The 26,917-nt window shown below is 39.2% G+C and overlaps 1 protein-coding gene across 6 annotated transcripts in view; it reads right to left on the bottom strand.

The window, feature by feature from the left end:
* RASAL2 (RAS protein activator like 2) overlaps positions 1 to 26,917 on the bottom strand; it is a 163,693-nt gene that overhangs the window by 7,532 nt on the left and 129,244 nt on the right. For 4 of the 6 annotated variants that reach the window (XM_032862573.1, XM_032862569.1, XM_032862570.1 and 1 more), the window contains 10 exons: positions 24,751 to 24,849; positions 23,659 to 24,213; positions 22,360 to 22,504; positions 17,434 to 17,578; positions 16,538 to 16,774; positions 14,580 to 14,781; positions 12,228 to 12,427; positions 10,364 to 11,225; positions 2,377 to 2,511; positions 480 to 682 (listed from right to left, as the gene is read on the bottom strand). In XM_032862573.1, coding sequence (XP_032718464.1) covers positions 480 to 682; positions 2,377 to 2,511; positions 10,364 to 11,225; positions 12,228 to 12,427; positions 14,580 to 14,781; positions 16,538 to 16,774; positions 17,434 to 17,578; positions 22,360 to 22,504; positions 23,659 to 24,213; positions 24,751 to 24,849 — 2,783 coding nt within the window. The remainder of the gene's footprint in view (positions 1 to 479; positions 683 to 2,376; positions 2,512 to 10,363; positions 11,226 to 12,227; positions 12,428 to 14,579; positions 14,782 to 16,537; positions 16,775 to 17,433; positions 17,579 to 22,359; positions 22,505 to 23,658; positions 24,214 to 24,750; positions 24,850 to 26,917) is intronic. The other 2 variants (XM_032862574.1, XM_032862571.1) reach the window with 1 other exon arrangement.

The raw sequence follows: 26,917 nt of genomic DNA, 5'->3' as shown, positions 1-26,917 counted from the left end.
CATTAACAGATCAAACCAATTGTGAAGTGCTTAACAAAGTGCCTGGCCTATGGTGGGTGCTGTTTAAGTGTCTGGAACAACTGAGCCCTCCAGCAGACTCTCGGGACATCTTGGCTCTCTCTGTCTCTTAGTTCTCTGGCCCTAAAGATATCCAATGATGCTGCCCTTCTAGACTCACAAAGACCTAAGTGTCCCCTGGACGTTAAAAACTAAGACCTTGCAAGTGAGTTTCTACGTTTCCATTTTTTTTCTAATTATTATGATGGAAGACTACTTGGGTCTTCAAAAGAAGGCTGGTAAGTCTCATATCTGGAAAACGTTAAGCGATATGGTCCTGCATCACATCCGTAGGGAGTCCCACAGAGCATATGCAGAACTGAAGCGGCTTCGGCTGCCGTGACTTCAGGATTCTCCGGCTCATCCTCTGATCTCCCTGTGCCCCCAGCTGGCCCACACCCCCAACTGGCAGGCGGTCTGACCTGCTGATGATGCTCTTCATCTGGCTGTCCTTCTCCTCCTGCTGCCTGCGCAGGCGCTCCTCACTGTCCTCCAGCCTGGCCTTGTACTCCAGGAGCAGCTTCTGCATCTGCTGCTCCTGTACCAGCAAGCGGCGTTCATACTCCTCCAGCCGCCGGCTGGACACGCGCAGGCGCTCCTTCAGCTTCGTAATTTCCTGCTCGTACTAGAGCAGAAGAGAGGCATCAAAAACAAGGAGCGGGATTGGGGGGGGCGGGCGCTGGAGTTACGGTGGTTTTCGAAATCGAGGTGGTTGGATTCTGTCTGAGCGGCCATTCCATGTGCTGCTAATATTCTTAAAAATGACCAGAAACCATAAATGGTAAAGGAGCTCTGTCCTCCCTCCCCCAAAATCACATTTTTAATCTGCACTGGCATTTTCAATCTATATATTTATGTATCTCTTTCCAAATTAACTACCAGTTGCTACAAACTACATCCAATCTGTATCAAATGTGGGCAGGGGGAAAAAAAAAAGATCAAGTACTCAGAAGCTTGTCAAATCACTTAAAGAAAGCCAAAAGCCAGTTGTCTACCAGGGAAAAGATTACTGTGTCATCACCTGTACTGGAGGACCTCTGACACATCCTGGCTCATCAGACTCTCATTCCTTCATTCTACTAGAATCAGCCCTTTAGAGAACAAGCAACACTTCTATAATGTTACACTACTAAATCAATAGACAGAATCTGATGGCAAAGTAAGCTATTGCTGCGTTCTCCCCAACTATACAACTGTAAAATATTCAGGTCACAAGCACTAAGCAAAAGGCCCACATATTCTCCAGGGCTCATGAATACCGCCTCTTGGCCCCTTTTCATGATGTGGTTCATCGGCTCAATTTGGTACTGTTGGCTGGAACACGTATGTCTGTTTTCTCACTAAAGCTTTATATAATGAATCCTCACTAAAGCTTTCTAGAGTCCTGGTCCTTTCTTGTACTGACAGTGCAGTAGCTGGGGTGTGAGTACATTGGAATGTCACATTTCTAGGTGAGGTGAGAAGCATAAGCTTTCTTGTATATGGTCTATTTAAATTAATGAGTAATTAATAATAAACCTGTACGGTGCTTTGTAAAATGCAAACTATTTTCACAGAATATCCCATTTAATTGACAATCAGGCAGTTAGCTTCTGCTTACCCAACATTATGATCCTAAACTACATTATCTATCCAGAAGGTCAAAGATGACGATTTTCATGACCATTGAAAAAGGCAGACTGCATCAGTAAGCGTATTTTAGAATCATGCTGATAAGTTAGCAGGACCAGCTGTGTGGTTGTTAATTAAATGAGAGAATGCCATACATGATGTCAAGCCTCTTATTTGATAATCCTTTTTCTCCATGCCAACTTTTCTTTAAAACAAAACAGATATATATATGTATATATCTATATATTATATATATATATAATATCTGTTTAAAAGTCAACATAGAGCTAGAGGTTCTTTATCCAGTGAAGGGAAAAAGGCCAAAAAAAAAGACAAAATCATTAAACAAGATCTGGAAAGGAAGTCTAGTCCAAGGATAATTCTGGCCTTGGTCATAAGACTAACCACCAGTTTATAGAAACACTAAATACTCCCCCTCAATAGAAATGAATAGCAGAATGTCTCCAACTCAAGGTAACCTATATGAAAAGAAAATTAATCCTCCCACCCCAGCCTGACAGGCATTTTCTGCGTATTTTCACACAGAGACACTACTGACTTGTTATATACAGATGTGTATGTACTGGATAACATAAGAGATGGGAGTTGAAACTGGGGAGGGAAAGAGATCATGCTGTTGGCTAGACAACCCTTCTGGTGGCCTATCACTGTGGGGACAGGAAGCTAACGAAGGCAGTCTAGTTCTACCTTCTCAGCATGCTTGGATTCGTCTTGATTTTGCTCAGTCTCTTCCACATCCTCTTCATACTGCCCATTGTTCAGCACCCAGGCTGCTGTCCTCTCTACTGGGGACATTGTGGCAGAGTCCACAGGTGACTGTACCTGCATCAGAAACACATATTAGCATCTCCCCAAACAGCTCACTAGCTCGGTTTCACAAACGGAGCTATTCTTGGAGGACAAAACTGTGATCTAATAAATATTCTCAGTTCTAAGCAATATTTTATTAAAGACAGGGCTGGGGGTGAGGAATGAGAAGATCTCTTTGTATAAGAACACACTATTCTGAAGAGAAATGCCTATGCACTACTTCCAGAAAAAGAAAGCCAAGGCCTTAAAATCGTTCATTAGTCCAATAGTCCAATTACCAATGAAATTTCAATGATGGTAAGAATGGGAGTAAAGGCCTGACTTGATGGCTGACTGCTCAGCTGAGGAAATGGCTGTGTAACCCAGAGATGATCGGGAACCAACAAACTGATTAATGCTAAACAAACCCACAAGATACCCATTTATTCATCAGAAAGCCAAGTCCGTAATTTTCACATTAATCATTTAGACAAAGAGAAAAATAAGTGGTATTGCTCATTTTTACAGAGTGCTGACTTCTTGATGGATGAAGACCACTCAGAAGTCTATATCTTAGACCACACAGTTTCTTGATGAATACAGGATCAAAACAATAGATACTGGATTAGTTTAAGGGATATTTCCATCCAGTTAGGATAGCCAGATAAATTGTCCTTTTCCAATACTGACATACAGAGTGATAGAAATTCTGGCTTTAGGTGGCAACCCTGGGTGCCTGGGTGGCTCAGTTGGTTGAACATCTGACTTTAGCTCAGGTCATGATTTCTGGGTCCTGGGATCGAGCCCCACATTGGGCTCTCTGCTCAGTGGGGAGTCTCTTCTCCCTCTGTTTCTCCCCCCCATTCATGCTCTCTCAAATAAGTAAAATCTTAAAAAAAAAAAAAAAAAGGTCTGCTACTTGAACTGTCCCTTAATCTCTTCAATACTCTTTTCTTAATCTACTGATTAGGAATATTGCCCCCAAAATGACATGACCTATCCCGGTATCTCATAGAGAGTTGTAGTACTGAGTAAGATAATGTAATTGACAGGCCTTTGGAAACTACAGAGCTTGCATGTTACCATATTTATGTTTAGAAAACTGGCATTGGATATTACAATTTATATTAAGCTACTGAACAAGCTTTCAGTAGCAAGAACAAGAACAAACCTGAATAAGAACAAGCTTTCTCTACAAATAATGCTAGAGATATAAAACAAATTATTTTTCTCCGGTGTCCTTGCGAGAGTGAGAGAGAGAGAGAATGAGGGAGGCTGGGAGGGTGAGAAAGAAGGACAGAATACAGCATTGTATGTGAGTTAGCCTATTTATTTATTTTAAAAGATATTTATTTATTTATTAGACATAGAGAGAGAGCCCGAGTGCAAGTGAGAGTGTGCAAGCAGGGGGAGAGGCAGGCAGAAGGAGAGGGAGAAGCAGACTCCCTGCTGAGTAGAGAGCCTGAGGGACAAGGGATGTGGGGCTTGGTCCCAGGACCCTGGGATCATGACCTGAGCTGAAGGCAGATGCTTCACTAACTGAGACTCCCAGGCGTCCCTGAGTTAGCCTTTTTAGAATTAAAGCAGATTTCTATTTTGAGGACCAACACTGTGTAATCTCATAATTGGAGGGAATTTTCTCCCCCATGCAGGGCTATCTACTTTAAGATTATCTTTATGTCATTCTGAAATAGAATCCAGTTAAACTCTCTATAGATAGCTATTTTAAAAGAAGGGTTTTTTTTTGTTTTTTTTTTTTGATGACTTTGCAATTTAGAAAGACCAGATAAAAAATACCGGTTGGGAGAAACTCTACAAGATACACGTACACAAGTCACAGAAGGGTGTGAAGCAGAAGCTGGTTTGGCTGATTTGCAGATTACAGATATGTATCAATAAAAAGTGGCATCATGCCCGAGGCACATATAAGCAATTGTTAATGGACTTCTAGAAGTTCCTCCTTTTTCTCCACTGTGTCAAGAAACATGTAGACATGGCTTAAATGTCAAGATCTTCCATTCTTAAATGTCTACCTCCATCTCCACTCTGGTATCTAGGTATGCTGTATACTTCACTCATTTGTGTATTGCTTTATTATTTTTGTCATAACCACATCATCCCTGATATATTATTTATTATATCTTTAAAACAACTTTTTCCTGTTACCTGAGTCCTTATGTTAAGTAATAACATCAGTACAATCATGAGTTTGAGGTTATATATATTATATATTTATAAATATATTTTAATATTAATAGTTATATCTTTTTCTAATAGTTAAAATAATTACATGATTAATTAATAAGCATCTTGAATATACTTTATTATTTATTTATTTATGTATATAATTTTGAGTATCAAACTTTACAAACACTGGTCTATAGCATAGAGTATCATCTATAAAGGAAGGTAATAATTATCCACATCAGAAGTTATTATGAGAAACAAATGAGTCAGCATGTAAAAGCATTTTATAAATGGCAGGATACTTTACACATCACCCCCAACCCCACCGCCCCGCCACACACACACACACACACACACACACACACACACACACTTCTCCCCCTACTGGGTTCTAAAAGCAGAGCACAATAAACTGATTCAGCACTGGCAGAGAAAAATAGTTCTACGAGAGTTTTAGGTTCTTATTTGATATATGTACACCTGAAAGACAAAAGAATGTGGTTCTGAGTTTTAAAAAATTAATAGCCAATATTTAAAGGAGACAAACCCTTTTTAAATTTTATAATCTTATCATCTTAGCACCTGGGCAGAGAAAAGCTGCTTTTCTGTGAAACCAGGATTTTGTATTATTCAGTAGCGGTTTGAGATAAAGCAGGTACAAAACTAATAACAACTTTACTGTTTGGAATTTCTTACTTCAAGGCAGCTAATTCAATAGCTTTTTGCTTTATGTAGTTAACAAGATGCTGTGTGAATGGACTTTCTTTCCCAGTGATTTGTCAGGGGGTAGCTATTTACTGAGTGCCTAAATACGCACTGCACACTAAAGATATTCCTAAGAACACACTGAGGAGAGATCTCAGCCCCTAAAAACATATTAAAACAGCAATGATGACTCCTTAGTACAATCTAGGCTTTGACTGTTAAGTGAGAAGCTGTAAAAACAAGAGTTGGTTCATTCCACTGGTGATGGTGGTAGCTACCCTATCTTCAGAAGGGCTAACAATGTCCAATGAATTTTAAGAGATTGTGTGATGGAATTGGCCATTTGGGTCTATTCCTATTTTATTGGTTGAATCTGATTTTCCATCACTTCGTAATTTAACGAAGCACTCTGCATGGCATATCGTAGGTGGCCAGTAATTGCTGAAAAATTATTAACTATTCCTGGTATTCATGGTAAAACCTTTACAACATCACAAAGAACAGAAAAGTAATACTGAACAAATAAAAAATAGTTAGACGTGAGTTTTTTGTTGTTGTTGTTGTTTCTTTATTTAGAAAACTATATACTGCCTCTTCCATATTTAAAAAAAAAAATTGGTTTTGTATGTGCTGATCTTATTTCCCATTTAGATCATCAATCCTTGATGCATGGCATCATACTATATAGTTTATTTTTGAATGGTAGCAATGTAATTGCACAATAGATGCTCAATAAAATATTATTCACTTATTAATACTCTGGTTCTCTTTAGAATTTATTACTAAAGTGTAATATATTACTAAGAGAAAGATACTATGTGTTTTTCCTCTAGTCCTTTGGAAGTACATCAAAGGCTTTTCTTTAATGATTGTTCCACCTCCTTACAAGCTGGAGAAGATAGCAAACAGACCTGTACCCCTGGGGCAAATAATACATTATATGTTAATAATAATAATCAATAAATAAAAAATCATTATCTCAAGTTTTTATCGTTAGTAGTTAATTAGTTATTATTTAGGCATTATTATAGATAGCAAAATTTATTATCTCCAGTTTATAGTCAAAGAGATTGGGAAAAGAGGTTGGCAAGTGCTTCAAATCCCATTTTGCTTAGCTATAGCCTTAGGAAGAGTATTTATACCCATTGGCTTTCAACAGTAGATCATTAAAGAAAAGGAAGGATAAAAAAGACAGAAGGAAAAGCAGTAGGAATTCCTACGAGGGATATTTCTGCTTTGAGATAAAGCTGTATGGGTTTCTCTGGAAAAAATACTAATGCTTTAGGGCAAAAGGGCTGAGACAGCAGCTTCTCCGATCCTGTCATCAGTCATAGCCTGGCTATGCTGAGGACAATGGAGAACAGGCCAGTTCCTCTTCCTTGCTAGTATTTCCTACATATACATAAGGCTTGTTGGTTGCATCTTCTCCGAAGTCTGAAACAGTCCAATTCTCCTAATGAAGAGCCCTTCTGCTGTCAATACCAAAGAAAGGGCTGGCTAAGGAAGTCAACTCTGAGGGTTCCTGAAGAGGCTGGTTAGGAGAGGGCTCGACCCACACACACGTGAAAGCTGCATCCTTCTAACAGGACTGTCAAATTTGAATTTTTGATTTTAAAAGCCTCTTCAAATTTGAATTTTTAAGGTTACATAACATGCTGTATCTGAACACATACACTGTAAATACAGTCTATTGTACACAGATAGTACGTGATACATGAAAAACAAAATGGAGAGGAAAATGAGGGGGGAAAATCCAAAAAAAGGCTGAAAAGGGTAAAAAAATTCGAAGGCAGTTTCCTGAAAACAACAAACCAAAAAAAAAAAAAACAACCAAAAAAAACCCAACAAAAAAAAAACACCCTAAAACCTCTCTTCTCTGTAGATTGTTTCAACTAGGATTTTATTTCCTTCCTACTCAGTTCGTATATGAAGACTGAAGCCAGTAATGCCGCCAACAATGGGCACTCCTTTGTGCTAAGATACAGATGGAATTTGCATGGGACAAAGCCACCAATAATTACAAACGCCTACAGAACAATCCCCACAAAGAAAACCTCTAGTTTTGGGGAGAGACGAATTCCCCAACACAATTTGCAATTACAATATGTAAAGGAATTTGCCAAAAATGTGCTGATTATATAGAAATTCAGAGGCTTCATGGGAGTGAGAAAAGCAAGAAACCAGAAGATAAGGAATAAAAAATAACAACATAAGTTTGAAAGAATAAACCATCTGCATAGAAAAAGCCAATGTAGAAAAACCAGAAACTTGAGCAATAAAAATACAGTGATTTATGCTGGAACGGATATGAGGTGGCACTACCAGCAAAGGCATAAACAAATATGAATATTTCAAGCTGTGCTAGGTCATCTCACCGTGTCTGTGCCTCACTTCATGCCAGTGTAATACAGAAATACCCCAATTCATCGATGGCTTGCGGCACAAAACATTTTTAAATTGGTTGTTTGGAGACTGTGTGCATTTCTTGCCTCTAGTCTATCCAGACAGCCTTCTATTCACCCCCAGAAACATGTACTGACTGCTTGTGTGATGGGTGCTACATTTTCCTACACCTAAATATTATAAATGACAATCAGTTCCAGATGGTCACACAGAAGGCTATGTAATTTGTAGTATTTATAAACCATGAGTCTGAGTCATGGGCCCTGGGAACTGAGGACTGTGTGATACAGAGGAATGGGTTAGCATTCCTCTTTTCTGTCCAGGGCTGGGCCTGAGTCAGCTTTTGGAAAAGCAGGTTGGAGGGCCCTTTCCACTGTCCTGCCCCTCTCTGGCAATCTGATACTATTCTCTATTCCTTATCTTTGTCCTCAGGGACCCCATGCCAACTTAGCCACCCGCCACCCCCGACCACACCCCCCACACCCTGTGGATGTCGGTCTCCATGTCGTACTCCATCTCTAAAATTACTTATCCTTCCTTTCTCCTCTCAATAAACACTTTCTCTGAAAATAGCTGATCTCAACTAGAAGCTAGCATAAACATGTGGAAATGATCCTGATAAGGTGTAAATGACTGCCTTCTGACAAATTAAGCTTATACGACATAATATGACATACATATGAAAGATATAGATATGCCTAAGCATTTTCTTTCTTTTTTTTTAATTAAAGATTTTATTTATTTGAGAGCGAGAGAGAGAGAAAGAGAGAGCATGACGGGGGGAGAAGCAGACTCCCCACGGAGCTGGGAGCCCAATGCGGGACTTGATCCCGGGACTCTGGGATCATGACCTGAGCTGAAGGCAGTCGCTTAACCAACTGAGGCACCCAGGCGCTCTGCATAAGCATTTTCATTGTAGATAATCTTTTTCCTTTTCTTTAAATGGAAATGTTCATTAAATCGAATGAACTGGGGGAGGGCCTGAGTGGCTCAGTGGGTTAAGCGGCCAGCTCTTGGTTTCGGCTCAGGTCAGGGTCTCAGGGCCCTCAGACGGAGCCCTGTGTTGCACTCTGGGCTCAGCAGGGAGTCTGCTCGAGAATTCTCCCTTTCCCTCTACCCCTCCCCCAGGTCATGCTTGCTCTCTCTAAAATAAATTAATAAATCTTAAAAAAAAAAAATCGAACGAATTGGGGAAAGATAAACAAAATCAAAATGAGAAATTTAAGACTGAAGGGATTTCTCCGGAAACTTCTCCAGAAAGAGTGACTGCCCAGGAAGTCGGCTTCGGGAATCAGCTGGTTAGTCGTGCTTTTCATCTCTCCCTCTACTTCTGCACCCCAGAATTCTGTCAGTGCGCTAATTCTTTTTTAAAACATTAACTGTCAAACTAGGGGCAAGGCCTCTGATCAGAGCAGAATGGAGGCAGAAGCAGCCAAATTAGTAAATGCCTACCTATAAAAAACCAAATATATTAAAAAGATACACTGGGGTTTTATTGCAGTCTCCTCTGATCAGTGGTTTTACGGACAAAAGGGCGTATCATAGAACTCTTTCCATTACAAAGCTTCCTAGTACTTATAAAGTATGCTTGGGTTTCAAAAAAAGGTCAGCAAATACAAAGGAGAAAAGTCTTTTTTAGATGAAAGATATTAAATGTGTACATACACATATACATGTACTCCTCAGGTTATTAATTTGTTTCCAAAAGCAAAATATATATTGGTGCCTCAGAATGTAATATGTAGGGAAGCCATGAATAATCTAATTCTTGGGAAGACTTTTTATGTGTCAAGAAGAAAAGTCTGGAGATCTTAAGACTGGGTGTGACATTTCCAAAAGCAAAACACGTATTGGTGCCTCAGAATGTAATACGTAGGGAAGCCATGAATAATCAAATTCTTGGGAAAATTTTTTATGTATCAAGAAGAAAAGTCTGGAAATCTTAAGACTGGGTGTGACTGGGCTTACCCATGCAAATAGAAGGAATGTGTAAATGGTTAGCATATATGTCAATCAGCTATGTTTCTATCTTGCTATCCCTCTCCTTTACCTTGCCTTTGTAGGTGTTCAGTTGTTTATTTTTCTAGCCATTTCCAGGAAAAGGCACATGAGACTTGTCATGTCCAGAGGGAGGTGGGGGATGGAGTAGAGAGTGATTACATTAACTGCTCGGCTCAGAAAGCAGAAGTTTGTTCTGGAAACTTAAGGGGAAAAAAAATTAAGGAGGATTAATGTCCAGATTCCCCAAATATATTCTAGTTGATCTGACTCTAGGTTTTGTAGTGCATGTGTTCTAATTATTGATTCAACACTGATCTGTTCTCAGTGCAAACCCAGGTAGCAGCTCAGCTGCCTGCAGAGAAGGAAAAGCCCTCTGCGTGGTTGTTAGTCTCCTGACGGGAATGAGTCAAGCCACGTTCTGCTGCCTCACCTCACCAGAAGCCTCCCAGACTTTTCATTTCCTCTTTTCATTTCAAAGTTGCAGAAAATATTTTTCAGTGGAAATCAGATTTCCTAATGATTTATATACAAAGAACCAGGGAGACAGCTGGACCGGTGGAAGCTAGACCCCTCCGGCTCTCGCCCTTACCTGCTGCGTCTGCTGTCTCTGGATGGCTCTCACTTTGGGAACGGGGCTCTCCCTGGAGGAGGAGGACTGCTGCTGGGACCGGCTCCCATTCTGCACAGGCTCGGCCACCAGCGCCGCAGATGCCACCGACATGCTCCCCGTGCTCCGTAAGGAAGCGCTGTGCGGCAGGGATGGCGGGGCTTTGGCTCGGGCACCTAACCCAGCCTGGTCCATCTTCCGGATGTGGGCCTGCCCGGTGCTGTTCTGCCGCGGCAGAGCAAGAGGGACGTGCCTGTCCGGCATGGTGTGCCGCCTGGAGAAGTCCTCGCTCTGGGTGCTGCGTTTGCTGAAATCTTCCATGCTGCTATTGCTGGGCCCGCTGAGTTTGAAATCCTCGCTGTTACTTTGGCTTCTGGAACTGGCAGTGCTTAGATTCTCCAAACTGGAATCCACAGAGGCCTTTGGCATTGCTGGAATTGGGTTATTGAGGTGATAGACAGGGTTCTGGAAGGACAAGGGCTGGAGGCTGCCTGGCTGGTTCAGGGCTGGGTGCAGGGGCCTTCTCACTTGGGGCGCGCTCTGGGGGGTGCTCTGGGTCTCCCGCAGTTGTTTGATGCTGGCCACCTGCGTGATGGAAAGCTGGCTTCCCGTCAGGCGCACAGGCACGTCAAGCATGACAGACGCGTGCTCCACCTGAGCGGCGTGAGGGTCCTGGAGGTCCATGAGGGAGATGCTCCGGCCGTTAGGAAGGCTGCTTTCCTTTTCATCCTTTTCAGAGTAAGTCATGCTCTGGGAGGAGGCCTGCTGAACCAGCAGTAATGTCTTCCCTCTGAAATAGCTATCTGTGTTGTCCTGGCTTGGAGATTTGAGTTTATGCAAATCACTGTGGAAAAAGAGGGTCCTTAATTACCTTTGAGGCAAATTCAAAACAGTTTTAAGATTTCTCAACCCAAGGCATAAGAACATTCCTGAAGGCTCACAGGCCCAATGTGGAGACTTATGTTGGTTTCTAAACTCAGATTTCATTGTTACAATTCTTTAAAAATCCACTATTTCGGGGCGCCTGGGTGGCTCAGTGGGTTAAAGCCTCTGCCTTCGGCTCAGGTCATGATCTCAGGATCCTGGGATTGAGCCCCGCATCGGACTCTCTGCTCAACGCAAAGCTGCTTCCCCCTCTCTCTCTGCCTGCCTCTCTGCCTGCTGGTGATCTCTGTCTGTCAAATAAATAAATAAAATCTTTAAAAAAAAAAAAAAAAGTCCAACATTTGTAGTTTCTCTCCAAAGGTGGGGAATAACACTGTGTACACCACTCCATCATTGTTTTCGATTTGTACCAGAATTCCAGTCATTTCCTACTTAGGGTTTACACCCTCCCGAGCTATTCCAATTAAGAGTTGATTGGTTCTGTCTAAGCCTTCCAGAGGAGGGAGCAGCGCTGTGTGTACAATCAAAAGTGTCCCTACCCAAGGCCCAAGTCTCCCCAGTCCAGAAAAAAGAGAGTCAGTCTAAGCATCAACATTGTATCTACCTATCCAGCTGACACAGTCAAAATGATGTTAACAGAGGTTCTCTAGATTTTTGAGTGCTATAATACATGAAAATATAAATGTCATAGAGCCTTTAATCTTCCATTAAGCTGGACCTAGAGTTTTTTCTTTTTTTTATGTTTGTTGACTATATTATAACTCTACGATATCATTCTAGAAAATAAGTATCTTAAATCTTGTGTATTATTATGAAAAACAACTGGATTTATCTAAGGTCAGATGATTCTTTCCAATTAAACATGACTTTCAGGTTGTAAATTCAACAAGTTAGTTAAACAGATTTCTGCCAAATCTTGAAGCATTCTCTCTCTCTGAGACAACAGTTTCAAGTCTCATACCTGTCAGTGGGGTCTTCAAATATTTTCTGCAGCCCAGAGGAGAGGCTTCCACTGACATTTGGACTGGAGTTATGCTCAGTGAAGCGTCTCAGTTGCTGTTGTATTGGCGTAGGATTAGTCAGAGACTTGGTAATATCAGCAAGAACTCGGGGGAGAGGTCCCAACTTTGCCACGGTCGCCTGTAGGAAGGAATTTTCACCCTAATTGGATAATAAGCATTGCGACATCCACCAAGGATTGTTTTTGGGACAGCGATGCCCATTGATGGAGGGGTGTAGGTTGGAGGGAAGGGTAGGTGTTTGCATATGGGAGTGGCAGGTTCATAATGCATTGTTATGGAGCAGCAGAACCATGGCGTCGAGATGAATGGAGGAGGCGAAACAAGGTGCAGCAGACATCGAGGAAAGAAAGGAAATAGAAATTAGGATTATGCAAATAAAAATTAAAAGACATGCTCAAAACAACCAAACTATTGCCATTCCAACTAAAATAGGCATGCAAAGCAAACTAAATCTTTGGGAGGCTAGTAGGTCAAGGTGGGGGGTGGGTAGGGGAAGAACCAAACACCTTCTGACCAAAGGACTTCAAGACCAGAGGACTGGCTAATGTGATGAAACTTCCAAAGAAAAGGCATCGTGTGAGAAAAGAAATGCATGCCAACATACAAGAAGGTGTTGCATTCAGGGGTCCGCAGCACTGCAGGGCACACAGCTGATATTGCCATCCACTATCCCATTTACTTTTGGGAACTCAGACCTATTGTCAACTGGGTTTGCGGCCGCATGACAATATTTTTTTAAGCAGCAAAATCAGGTAAACTCTCTCTATGGGATGTGTCTAAGATTTACTCCTGGTTCCCAGGCCCAAACACAGATTTAAAAGGAGAAGGTATGTTGACTTAGCAAAGCCTGTTAAAAAAAGGCCGTGACCCTACATCAGCCAGGCCTATTTCACGAGATTACTATTTCCGCATCCCACTGATGCGGTTATTCGACAAAGAGTCGCTTTTTAGTATTGGCTTGATCCATCTCAATCATTTTTTTCTTTGGGGAATTCTTATTCTCATGGAGTCTTACGGGACTCCCCAACTCTCAGGCAGCTTTACATGGCTGCCTCTGGATCTCCTGTGTCTTCTCCGCAACTGAGACTCTTTGACTCTGCTCAGATGGGTAGAGTCGCTGCTCAAACGCCACTCAAAGACTAGCCTTTACTTGCTCAACTTTCTTGAGCCATGATTCATATTCAAGGAATTGCCCTCAGCACAGCCGCAACTCCAAGTCTAGCTAGCATTTCTACAAGTGAAGAAGGGGTCCTCAAGAATACAGTTTATTATGTACAAATGGTAGAACACCCTACCATTTACATTGCCTCAGGAAATTGCTTTTTACTAATAGGTCTTACTCCCCCCATTTTTTTTGGGGGGGGTTACTCCCCACACTTTACTGGGGGGAGTAATCAAATTAGGAACATTTAACAACATTGTTAAGGATAATAGGAAAAAGGAAGAAAACAAATACATTCTTATCACAAAAAGTAACTTTGTCTTCTGAAGTTATTCTAACATACCACCACACCTATTTATGAAGTACCTGTAGCAAACAAAAACATCAATAAATAATTATTGTGATAAACCTAGCTCAAGTCTAAGACTACTTTCCATTACAAACTCTATTTTTTTTTAAATTCCAGAAGGAAGAAAATGATTGGCATGGTATATATTTAATTATTAATATATAATAAAATTCTTATATACTCAGAAAATAAATGATTAATAGTATTTTCTCTTTTTAAAATTCCTATCTGTAGAGAAAGAAAACATCAGAATTTTCAGATCCCGTGTAACCCAGTAGTACTAATAGTTATATCGAACCCTCTAACTTGCATAATAAAAAAAAAGTCTCATGAGTGAAACAAATTAAACATGATAATCTCAGTATTTTTCTAAGTCCACACTTCTGTTAGAATTATTATATGAGGTTTCATCATCTTATCCTGATATACATGAATAAATATGCATTTAGCAATGTTTATGTTGGTTTCTAGGCAAGCTTTTAGACATGTTATATATAATGTTCTATACATTATTTATTTATAGAAATATACACACCATTAATTCAAATAATTACTTAAAATATATGTTAATAATTTCATGGCCTTCTAGAATTTCTTGGTTTGTAGGACACATTATTTACTCAGAATTGGTAACTACTTATTCCCAGACTTCTAGCACAAAAAGGCTGCTTTCAACTAGCAGAAAGCACGAATGCTGTCACTCTGTAGATACCCTTCAGAATTTAGGTACGTTAAAGTTTTCTAACTCCCAGGTCCCATTATGCTTCCAACCTACTTTACCTTATCAAGTTGGGAAACTACTTCCCACAGTAAGGAATGCAAAACTGAAAGCTCTCGGCCCAGATCAATGTAACCATCAAAGCCTGGGGTGTTTGAGATGGTGTCTGGATTAGAGATCTCCAAAAGAAAGCGCTTCATTCCACCCCATTCATGTTCTAAAAAATCATTCATGAATGCCATGTATTCTTCTTTGTTACCAAATCTGAGGTAGAGGGAGAGAAAATGGGAAAGGACATGTTTGAGATGTTTGAGTTGACTTTACATTGAACTTTAAATTATTTTTTTAATTTAATTTTTTAAATTTAAGTTCAATTAGCCAACATAGAGTACCTCATTAGTTTCAGATGTAGTGTTCATGATTCATCAGTTGCATATAACACCCAGTGCTCATCTCATCATGTACCCAGTTTTTTATCTTTATGTTGGGGAGGTAAGTGACTAATTTATAATCTTTAAGTGCTAAATGCTAAAATATACTTTCTTAATACTGATGTAAAACTCAAACACTTTGCATAACTTTCTATTCTCCGTTGGCTAAAGCTAAATCTCTTTTTTTTCTGTTATTTAAAGCTCTCTGTAAATAACCTCCATTTGCCTACCAAATGCTAATGAGTATAAACCTTCAATATTGCTAGCTTCTTCAGAGTCTCCCAAATATATACCCCTTCTCCAAGACTTTGCTCATGCTATTTATTTTTGCTACAGAAGAACTTCTCATCTTTGTCTATCTAAAGTCTAGGTATTTTCAGGGCCTTGCTTAAGCCCAGAAAACTTCTTCTAAAATAAACTAGAAATAATTTTTATCAGAATTAACATAAATATGGGTAAATAGGTCTATTTCTTTGTTGGCTCTTAAATAGGGTACACGAAGTTCAAATAGTGCACTTCTAGAAGTCACTATTTATACTAAAAAGTCACTATTTATGCTAGAAAACAATCTGTCTCACCGAAGTTCTAATTTTTTTCTTCAATACACTGCAAATACAGAATCTTGTCTTTTTAGAAACAATGAAAAGCGGCAAGAAAAAGGTGTGAGTGGACACACTCTGTCACCCAAATGTATCCGCTGTTTATAATTTGAGTGCATTTCCTCCCCAATGGTTTCGTAACTTCCTTTCAAAAAATTTTAAATCTATAGAAAAGCTGAAAGACTATATAACAAACAACCATATGCATTCATCTATATTAATCAACTGATAACATTGTGCCAAGTTTGCTTTCACTTTCTCTCTTTACACACACTTTTTTTTTTTGGCTGAACCATTTTAAACTAAGTTGCAGACATAAACTCTAAATACATTAGTGCCCATTTCTCCAGAATAAGGAATATCTCTTACATAAACCAATGCCATTATCACACTAAAACTTTAAAAAAATCATTATCCATAAATCATCTTATATATAGTCCACATTTAATTGTCCCCAAAATGACTTTTATAGATTTTTTTCTAATTCAGATCCAATCAAGGTTTAAGCATCCAGTGTTTTTAAATATAGAAAAGTCCCTCTCCATCTTTTCAATTTTTCATGACATTGACTTTTTCTGAAGGGCCCAGGTCAATTGTCTTAGATAATGTAAACACTGAGTTTGTCAGATGGTTTTTATACTTAGGTTTTTGTTTTAACATATTTCTGGAATAACAGCATATATATATTTTCTAGTATCCTTTTTCATTTCTGCTGAAGTTTAAAGCACTTTTCATTGAGTACAATTATATCTTCATCATTTACCATATTACTGGATATATTCTACTGAACGTACGTACCATGGGCTATTTAATCACTCCTTTAAAATGAATAATTAAGCTGTTTCCTTCTTTTTTCCTTTTTTTAATACCACCACAATGAAAATCTTGTACTATGAGTAATGAGGCTCCCCACTCCCATCCAAACTTTTAGGTGTCACGTATTTTTTAAAACAATGTTTTTTAAAAAGTGCTTCTGGTAGTGACACCTACTTGGCAAAGTTAGCCAGATTCTGAATGACCTTGGCAATCAGAGTCAGGGTACGAGATGTGCGGTCATCAGGATACTCCTGCATAAGGTTGAAGAGACTGGGGGACATGATGGCGGGGCACAGGAAACGGAGAAACAATGAGGCACTGATGAGCCGCTCACTGATGTCCTGCTTGCCGCGGGTCAGGCACTGCTGCTTCCATGATGCAAACACTTCTTTCAACTCACGAGGGAAAACGCTGGGGAAGGAAAAAGATCAAACCTCTAAATATGAAAGTAGCATAATGCAAGAAAACACAAGTGATCCCATTCTGGCCCAGCACGCCTCTGCTCTAGAGCCAGACTGAGATGAGAGCTTAGTAGAGAGAATTCTGCCTGATTCATAGCTTACAGTTGGTGGAAAATTGACCAAAGTCCAGATGGAGCCTGTAAACCCAAAGCTACAAAACTCAGGGATTAGTGTAAATTTAGTTTTGCAAAGTGGGAAAATGGCATGAGGCTCCTGACTAAACCATCTGGTTTAACAGAGCATACCATAATCTCTCTAAAGAGTGTTCAGCAAAACTCTTCCAAAATCTCACCAATCGCTGGGGCTGGAGCAATGCAAAGATCATTAACACAACTGTTTAACACTAGTAAATATTTTAGAAAGCCACTCAAATACTTTTGGTATTAGAGGATGTGGTGCTAATAGTCTGGGGAAATACTCTATTTATGCAGGTACTGCTGCTTACAGTGGGGATTTGGATTTTAGAGAAGGGACTCCATCAGGGAAACCTTCCATCTTCCCCCAAGCCCTTCCTTTGGCTGGGAAAGGCTACCGTTAGCACTGCGATGACTTCCGCATGGAGGGCGCTGAGCTCCACGAGCAGGGGCTAATGTGAGGACACCTGCTCACCAGTAGGAGTTGATGATCTTGCAGAAAGCCAGCTCACAGCACATCTTCAGGTTGCTCTGATGGTCTATCAGTTCGCTTGAGGAACACTTGCTGGGATCTACTTCACAGTTCTCATCGGACTCGTACAAAGCTTTGATGAACTCCCCTGTTTGAAGAGAGAAGATGACAAGTAGTACAACTATGAAGAGTGTCCTCCTGAACAGAATAAAAGGATTCTGGATTTCTGTCCTTAATGTAGAATGGGAATTTCTTTCCGAGACCTCATGTGGAGGGCACAAAGGATTGTTATCGCTTTAGAACCCAAGGGTTGCTGCCTCCCATATGCCATGTTTATTTTCCTCATCCTGGAAGTGGAAAAACTGCAGTAAGTAACATCACCATCATGGTATTTATAAATATAAGAATGATACTACTTTAAACAACGATATGACTTTAAATCTATTCTCTAAAACCATGAATATATTTTATTAGCAGGAACTCATTATTTGTTACAAGGCCCTTCTACCAGGGTGAATAACGTTATTTTAGAAGAAAAAAGAACCCAAGCTTGATCGAACAGCCAACGTAAGTGTTTAGTGCTAAAGCTGGTGCCAAACACAGATTCGAGTAACGGTCTCTAGACTTACGTCTTGTGAAGGGGACAGACCCTCATCAGAGCACAAAATTGTAGCAGAACATTTCTTCATATGTTTGTCCAAAGAAATTTAGTTTAGAAGCACTGTTCATATACTCCCTCCTCTAGAGAGATATGCCCACATTCCCTAAAAGAACAAATCCTTACCTTCCCTGTTCATCCTCCACTATTCACTATACCTTATGTATGTTCTAGTGTTCCATGTCTCACGCTGTGGGGGATTATCTGTTCACATGTCTGTCCCATGGTCACGTCTCTGGGATAAATACCCTTGGGGGTCAGAGGCCAGCTTCAATTCATGCTTGAATTTCCAGCCTATCAAATAGCTCCCAAAGCACTGAAGATGCTCGATATTTACCAGAGATGATTGTATGTATTCTTAGGTTTTTAGAGGTCTTTATGACAGAGGAGTGGATTTTGCAATGATCCCTTCAAATCTGCTTATATCTCTCAAGGTTCAGCCTAGTTCTTTTCTTTCTTTCTTCCTTTCTTTTTTTTTTTTTTAAAGATTTTATTTATTGAATTGACAGAGAGATAGCACAAGTAGGCAGAGCAACAGGCAGAGGGAGGGAGAAGCAGGCTCTCCGTGAGCAGGGTAGGGCTCGATCCTTGGACTCTGGGATCATGACCTAAGCCGAAGGCAGATGCTTAACTGACTGAGCCACCCAGGTGGCCAAAATGGCAACTTTGAACTAAATTTTCTCTGGAATTCTTCAGGCAGCCTGGAAATAGTATCTATTTTTTTTTGCCCAAAGTGTATGAAATATAACTAAACTTTAATTATACTGAGTGTTCAGCTGTCCTTATTAATTTTTTGGTTTACTGAGACTTCACTGTGAAGCCTCTTTATAGAATAATTATTATAAAACCTTTCTCAATTGTAGTATTAGAGGATCCTGCCACAGTAAGTACAGTTTCATATGAAAATAATTGAATTTTTCTCAGGTAACTGAAAATTGTGCAGTTCTTCAGGGTTTCTATTTGAAAAATCACATTACTATCTCAAACCATATAAAATCAGTCTGAGTTTACACTGGCTCCAAGACACTATTAATTGTTTTCAAAAGAGCGTTTCTGTCAGAAAAGTAAAATATGGGAGAAGAGTCAGCCATTGAGCATCTAGGATGTTAAGGCTAACTAGAAATTGGGAACTTAAGCAGGAAGACGACTGTAGAATCTCCATTCTGAAGCATCTTACCACTTTATTTTGTTTATGGTTTTGGAAGCAGCAGCCATTTTCACTACCCTGGTCACTGCTCTTGGGTTATAAATATGATAATAGAGATCTATGTGGGGTTATTTGAGTTTCTTCTCATGGTCACTGAATTTTCATGTCTCATTTAGCCCATCAGCTATTTAATTATTCTCTCTCATATCATAGCACTTGCATCCACTTTTCACTTTGGAAATTATTTATTTGGAAATCCTGTGTATTAGTACACTGAATGGCAGAACACAGATTTTGATTTTTAAGAAGTAGGTAGTTAGTAAACACATTATTTACCCCTACATCCACAGAATGGAGACTACGATTTGAGATGTTTCATCATTGCCTTTTATAAGGCAATACAATTAAAGCAAGCCATGAGATATACTTTACATGACTGTAATAAGCTCTTTAGGTGAGACTATGAACCTCTCTGTAACTTTCCCAGTATCAGTGAAAATCCACTTTCACTATTCTTACAAATTCCCATTATATCTTAAACTAAAGCACATGACTTAGAGAAAAGAATATGAAGCTAGGAAGAAGGAAGAGAAAAAATTTACTTCTGCAGAGTAGGAATTAATCACTACTACAGTGAGTCCACTTCATGTAAACACAGTGGGCTCATTTCTTTGGCAGTCATTCACATCACACCCCGTACAACCTGGTTCCTATCCTCCCGACAGCAGTCCCAGCCACCACCAGTGATCTTTAAGTTGCCAAATGCAATAGTTTTTTTCTTTTTAATCTCTGCCTTCCTCAATCTCTGACTTTATCGATGTTTTCGTGTCTTTCGGTGTCTAGAACTATTTTCTTGGTTTTCTTGGTTTCCATGTGTGCATGTGTGCTTTCTCTTTGTGATCACTTCCTGTTCCCCCTCTTCCTTCCATCTGTACCATAAACCTAGGTGGACTGGAAGATCTGTAGCTTCACTTATCCCTCCACATAGGTAACTTGGTCCAAAATTTCCAAGAGACACCCAGACAGATGTCTTGGAATTTCTCACCTAGAACCCCTGGGATTTCCTATTAGAACTTCAAATTGAATACTTACAAAGTGGAAATATTCACTTTTCATCTCTCAAGCCTACTACTTCTATGTTCTTTATTTCTGTCAAGAATCGCATCACTCTTCTAGTAACTCAATGCTCAACATTCATCATAGTATCTGGTCTCCACCGCCTGCTCTGGCCCATTCTCACAAATTGACAAGTTGCCATGTCCCATCAGCTCAACTTCTTTAATATTTCTCAGACCCCCCTTTCCTCTTACTCTTAGTGATCCCATCATTCAGAGGCTCCTGATTTTTGGCCTTCCTTCTTACAATGGCTTCTTAACTGGTCTCTGTTTTCAGTCGCTTTCTTCACCAACACATGTTAATCATTTTGTTAAACTAATTCTATTGACAATACCCTGCTCAGGACTTGCAGTGGCTCAGCAGTGATTACTGTAAAATCTGAACTCTTCAGCCTGGCATTCAAGGCTCTCAAAAAATTGGTTCTCATTGTTTTTCTAATCTTTGTTATTGTTGTTGACTTGTCTGTTTCATTTCATTTTTCAGCTAATTAATTTTATTAATTTTAATTTCATACATGTCTGGTTCTCTCATACCTTTATGTCTTTTTGTCCCTATGGTTCTTTCCCTATGCTAATTCCTACTACTTTCCTTGTCCAATATCTGTTTCTATATAACCCTTCTAATTCTTTAAGCTACACACATACTGTTTATATATCTTACATGGGAAATTCCATCAGCTAGAATTAATTCTTTGGAAAAACACAGGATCCCCCTCCTCTCTCTTTTTATAGGGATACCCTTACCTTATCTCCCCATTTTATAAACTCCTTGAGAGCAAAAATCTGTCTATTCATTCAACATAACTTACTGTCTACTCTTAACCATCACATGTGACTACTGAGCACTTGAAATGGGGCTAGTGCAAACTGGAATATGTAACAAATGTGAAACACAAACCAAATTTTAAAGAGTTTGCATGAAAAAAAGTAATGTGCCTCACTAATAATTTTTATACTGATAACCAGCTAAATAATATTTGGATATACTGGGTTAAGTATAATGTTATTAAAATTAATTTTACCTGTTTCTCTTTACCCTTTTTATACTGTGACCTCCCAGGAATTTAAATTACTCACATGTGACTCATATTATGTTTGTGTATGATGGTGCTGCTCTACATTCTGTGGGAAATACTAGGGATACAAAGATAAAAGAAATGACTATGTTCTTCAAGAAACTCAATGTCATGATGTATGTCACCCAGCACAGTGCATTACTCTAGTGGTTTTAATGCCTGAATTTCATGACCAGATCTGGAATTCCAGGTCAGTGGCCTAGTCAGCAAGAACTACCGAATGGGGGGCCCCTGGGTGGCTCAGTGGGTTAAAGCCTCTGCCTTCGGCTCAGGTCATGATCCCAGGGTCCTGAGATCGAGCCCCATATTGGGCTCTCTGCTCAGCGGGGAGCCTGCTTCCCTTCCTCTCTCTCTGTCTGCTTCTCTGCCTACTTGTGATCTCTGTCAAGTAAATAAACAAACAAACAACAAAAAATCTAAAAAAAAAAAAAAAAAAAAGAACTACTGATTGGGCAAAATTCTAGTGATCCTGAAGGCAGAAATTGGGAGTTAAGGGAACTGGCAAAATTTTTTAACTTTTGATGCGTGATAACAAATGTTAAACACTTTCAAGATTTAGGTAATATATTTATATCCTAATGTAAATCGTCAATACTTCGGGGGGAACAGGTACCCTCAGATCTAGTAGTGACATCCACTTATATTGAGTGTCTTAGTGTCAGGAACTTAGGGCCCTGGGGGTAGCTGCATATGCTGATGAGCTTTCTCCTTCTGTACATATTGGAATAAAGCAACATGTAATAAAGCAGTACCACCTGTGAGTACTACTACAGAGAAACTTACAGCTGGAACTCAAACTTTAACACTCTAGTCAGCTAGAACTTAGCAAAATGCTGAATTTGAGTTCAATTTGTTTGTCCTATGAGGGTGAAATAACAAAACTGAAATAACAAAACTGAAAAGCAAAGAAAACAATGTGCTTCTTCTCCATACCCAGTGCATCGTGAAGATACTGCTGTCCCACCAACTTGAGGTACTCCTCAATAGATTTGGTGGCAATGGTGTTCTCTCTGAAAATCAAGACGTCGTGCTCTCCACAGCGATCCACTTCGGACATCACTAAGTCGGTGAGAAAATCCTGGTGAAAAATGTTCAATCAGGCACAAAGCAAATGAATAAATAATATGCGCTACAAGAAACTGATGAAATATCAGACATCTTGAGAATGCTGCTTTAAGACTAAAGCTGCGTGATTCATTTGAAAGAAAAAAAGTCAATTGGAATAAAAGCTTAGGTATCACCGGCCATAGGTTTAAAATTCCGCCAAAGGTTTTCCATCATACTTCTGATAAAGACCATACTTTTATATGCGGCCCATAAGTTCCTCTATTTTCTGGTTTTCGTCCACCTTCCCAGCATCCTTGTGGGTATCCATTCTCTCTGCACTCCATTCTAGCCACAAGGGGCTTCTCTTAAGGCCCTCAGACACCACCAAACCCCTTCTAACATAGGATGCTATCTATTAACCACAAAGCTTCCCAAATGCTGTTCCCAGTTCTGCCTCACTCCTACCCTCGCTCCTCCCCTCACTCTCATGGAGTTAATTCCTCAAATCCTTTGATCCTAGTTTGTACCTCATTTCCTCAGTGAGGCCTTCTCTGAACCAGCATCAGTCAGGTCTCCTATTCCCCACTCTCACAGTCTCATATTTATTTTTTTCTCTGCATTTCTCACTGTAATCACACATTTGCTTCTGTAAGAACTTGATTATTATCTGTTTTCCCCAGAAGACCATAAACCCCATGAGGCTGAAGACAGTGTCTATTTTTAGTCATTTCTAGATCTTCACTATTAGTTTCTGGTACATATAAGGTGCTCAATATATCAGAGTTATAAACTGGTCCATGCTGTCAACATGGAATTTCTTAAACTTAACACTTGAACTCATCTTCTAGGCTGATTATCTGTCTATCTATCTATTCATCTATCAATCCTCATCCATCTATATATACATTCACCCAGAAAAAAGGCATAAAGAGAAATAAAGCTCTTAAGGAATAGCTTTAAAATAAATATCTGCTGGTTTCTCCATGTTACTTCTTGGTTTTATAATCCCCAATCCCTGGATATACTACTACTACTAACAGGCTTCCTTCCTAATTTTTTTTTTTTTTTTTTAATCACTAGCAAAGCATCCTTCTCCAATTTAGATCTCTGCATGAAACATAGTATATATACTTCTTCATAAAAAGGAAGAGATGTTGGGTAATGTAACCCTCCTCTTTCACTTACCTTGGCTCTGCCAGTACTTTGAAGAATGTGCACTAAGGCACAGGCCAACTCCTCTTTATTTCTCACACTGATTACTGGTTCAAGGACAGAACACAGCATGGTGTAGTTGCTGGTGACAAATTCTGCAAATTCTTTGTATTGCTCCATAGGCAGAATGGTGATAGTTTGGAAACGTGATTTAATTCGAATAGAAGGTCCTCCTGTCTTTCCTTTGTTGGGTGTAGGGGTACTTACTGGGTACCATTTTTCTACAAATTGGCGACCAGTCACACTGGCAGTGGGAATGTTGACTAGTCCTACATAATTATTCTTGTCTTTTTTTTTCTTTTTTTCCACATCTTTATAAATGTGAACTGTGATGCTATGAAGAGGTGGAAGGCTGTAGAATTCAAAATGTTCACCCCAGAAAATATTATCTGCTTTGGTCTTGCTGGTTGTACGAGCAAAGAGGGTATCATCAAGGCACAGTTCACAGAAATATTTCTTTTTAGGGGCAAGGTCCTTGGCTTCAATGATCCACAAACGAAGAACATTTTCAGCTCGTCTGCAATTGTCCTATAAAAAAGCAACAAAGTTGCGTTGGAAAGTTGAAGTCCCAGAAAAACATTTTCCTTTTAAAGTAGGTGATATTGACCATGCACTTTATTAAGGGCAGTCATTAAATAATGAAAGGGATTGCTTTCTCTTTGGTCAGGAAAATAGCAAGCTCTAAATAAGAAGATATCAGAATCTTAGCCTCATACAGTCAATTTACTTGGGTTAAGAAAATATCCTGTAATGTAAGTTCTAAAAAGCCAGCCTAGTGGCAACTGGCCCAGTTTCTGCAAATAAAAGAAGAGATAAGTAGTTAAGAAACTAGTGTTCTAGTCCCACTTCTGTCATGCACCAGCTTCTCACCTGGGCTCGTCATGTAACTTGTGAGTCTTCTTACCCACACGGGTAAAATCACAATAATATCTGCAATAAGATTATTTTGAGTGTAAAATGGCATAACATGTAAATAAAAATTAAGGTGTGATTGCCGCATTTACCTTCTATCAACTTATTGCTTACAGAGATATACATTTTTTAGATACTCAAAGCCACTATTACCTTATTTGGTTGAACTGTCCTACGAAGGTTTTCCATCCACTTATCTCTCTCTGAAGCGGAGTTACAGCTGAAGCATTTACTTCCACTTAAATATGTAACCTTCAACATAAAGATTAGAGATAAGGAAAAGGAAACAGGATTTGGGGGCTCTATCTTTGTCATTCTATCCTTATGAGTTACAAATATGCTATGAACCCAAATCATAACGTACAAAACCAAAATGATACTTGGTGGTTCCATGACGTCTCTATTCTACATCTGCATCTGTTTTTTTTCTCTCATTGGAGTGAGCATTCACACTCATTTCCAGGTAGGAGAACAAAAGCCACTGAGAAGTCAGGTCAGAACCTAAAATTGGCCTTCAGTTCAGAAAGATCAATATTAAGAACCTTCCAGGCCACATCTTCAAATACATGTGAACAAATATGCTCGATATAACTGAAAATGCAAGAGAGCCTCTACAATAGCTTATCAAATTTCTTGGAACTGCCTTCACTATAATATTACAGAAAGGGTATTCTATGAAAGTGAGAAACTGAATTAATGTCTTTGGAACCCATTTCTCCTCCACTAGGCAACCAGCTTGTTCATTTCCAGTTATTGATCACTATTATCACTGTCCTTTAAAAATGGACATGCTCTCTATATACTTAGAACCTAACACTGGGCCTGGTATGCAGCCTGTTGAACTGAGGTCCACAAATAGGGGAAAATTCACATGACTTTGGTAAAAAAAGAACACCAATAAATGGCCTGTCCAAATAGTTTGAATGTGCTCACATATTAATTCAATCCACAGTTACAACCTAGCGAATGAGATCAGATTATGCATGCTGTTCAATATGGTAGCTACTAGCCATGTGTGGCTAAGTGAACCCCTGAAAGGCAGCTAGTCCAAAACGAAATGTATTGTAAATATAACATACACATCACGTACACATTTTGAATACTTAGCTTAAAAAACAAAAAGGATATAAAAAACCTCACTGATAATTTTATATTAGTTACATGTTAAAATGATACTTGGGTTTAATAAAATTTTAGATTTTAGATTTCATATTTGGTTAGTTTATGTTTCTGTTGGATAGGGTGGATCCATAAGAACAGGAATCAAACACCTTTCAACTTCTACACCATCTATCACAGCATTCATATTAGTCACTTAGTAAGTTCACTCTAATTAATCAAATCTTAATCTGAACAATTATACATACATATATATAATATATGTAATATAAAATATATATGGATATGTTTATATATATGTAGTTTTTTTATTAAAGATTTTTATTTATTTATTTGACAGACAGAGATCACAAGTAGGCAGAGAGGCAGGAAGAGAGAGAGGAAGGGAAGCAGGCTCCCTGCTGAGCAGAAAGCCGGACACGGGGCTCGATCCCAGGACCCCGGGATCATGACCTGAGCCGAAGGCAGAGGCTTTAACCCACTGAGCCACCCAGGCACCCCTATATATGTAGTTTTAAACTTTAAATTACAAAATTGGTCAATTGTGTACATTTAATTTTAGAGGGAGAAATTACCTCCCTCTAAAGAAAAAGTGATGGTCATAATTTATTGGTGAAGAGCAATTTATTCATTCAAGAAATCAGGCACCTGCAATGTGCCAGGGACTGGGCTGTGTGCAGGGGATTATAAAAATAAATAAGACAAGGTCTCAGATCTTGAACTGCCGAGGTTGTACTTAGAAAAATTATGATTTTGGTTAATCTTCTCAAAGAATCATTAAAATTGGGGGCTTAGGTTTTCAGGAGAAAGATACACAGTGGGTGGTATTTTTATCAAAACTAAAAAATTACTGAACCTAAGAAAAAATAAATGAAAGAATAAAAAAATTTAAAAAGGGAAAAAAACCTAAAAAATGAAAATAATAACTTAGTAAATTAATGTTAGACCTGTGACCTCTGCCGAGAATATAATAAGAACCCATTATTTTGAAAGCAGACTAGGCCAAAAGGAATGAAAAACTATCAATAACTGTAACGACCAATATAATTAGATTAATAGATTTCCAACTTTCTTCCTAAAAGTAGGCAATTTTCAGCAAGTGAAAGTCACTTAAGATGATCAAATCATTGATACCACCCACAGTAAAGAAATCATAAAATTACTAGAAAATCTGTTTAGTTAACCTCTCTTCCTTCTTTCT

Source organism: Lontra canadensis, unplaced genomic scaffold (assembly GCF_010015895.1).
Source record: "Lontra canadensis isolate GAN:19392208 unplaced genomic scaffold, GSC_riverotter_1.0 scaffold24, whole genome shotgun sequence".
In the NCBI taxonomy this organism is placed as follows: domain Eukaryota; kingdom Metazoa; phylum Chordata; class Mammalia; order Carnivora; family Mustelidae; genus Lontra; species Lontra canadensis.
Note: the sequence above shows the minus strand (reverse complement) of the source record. Positions and strands in the feature narration are given on the sequence as shown.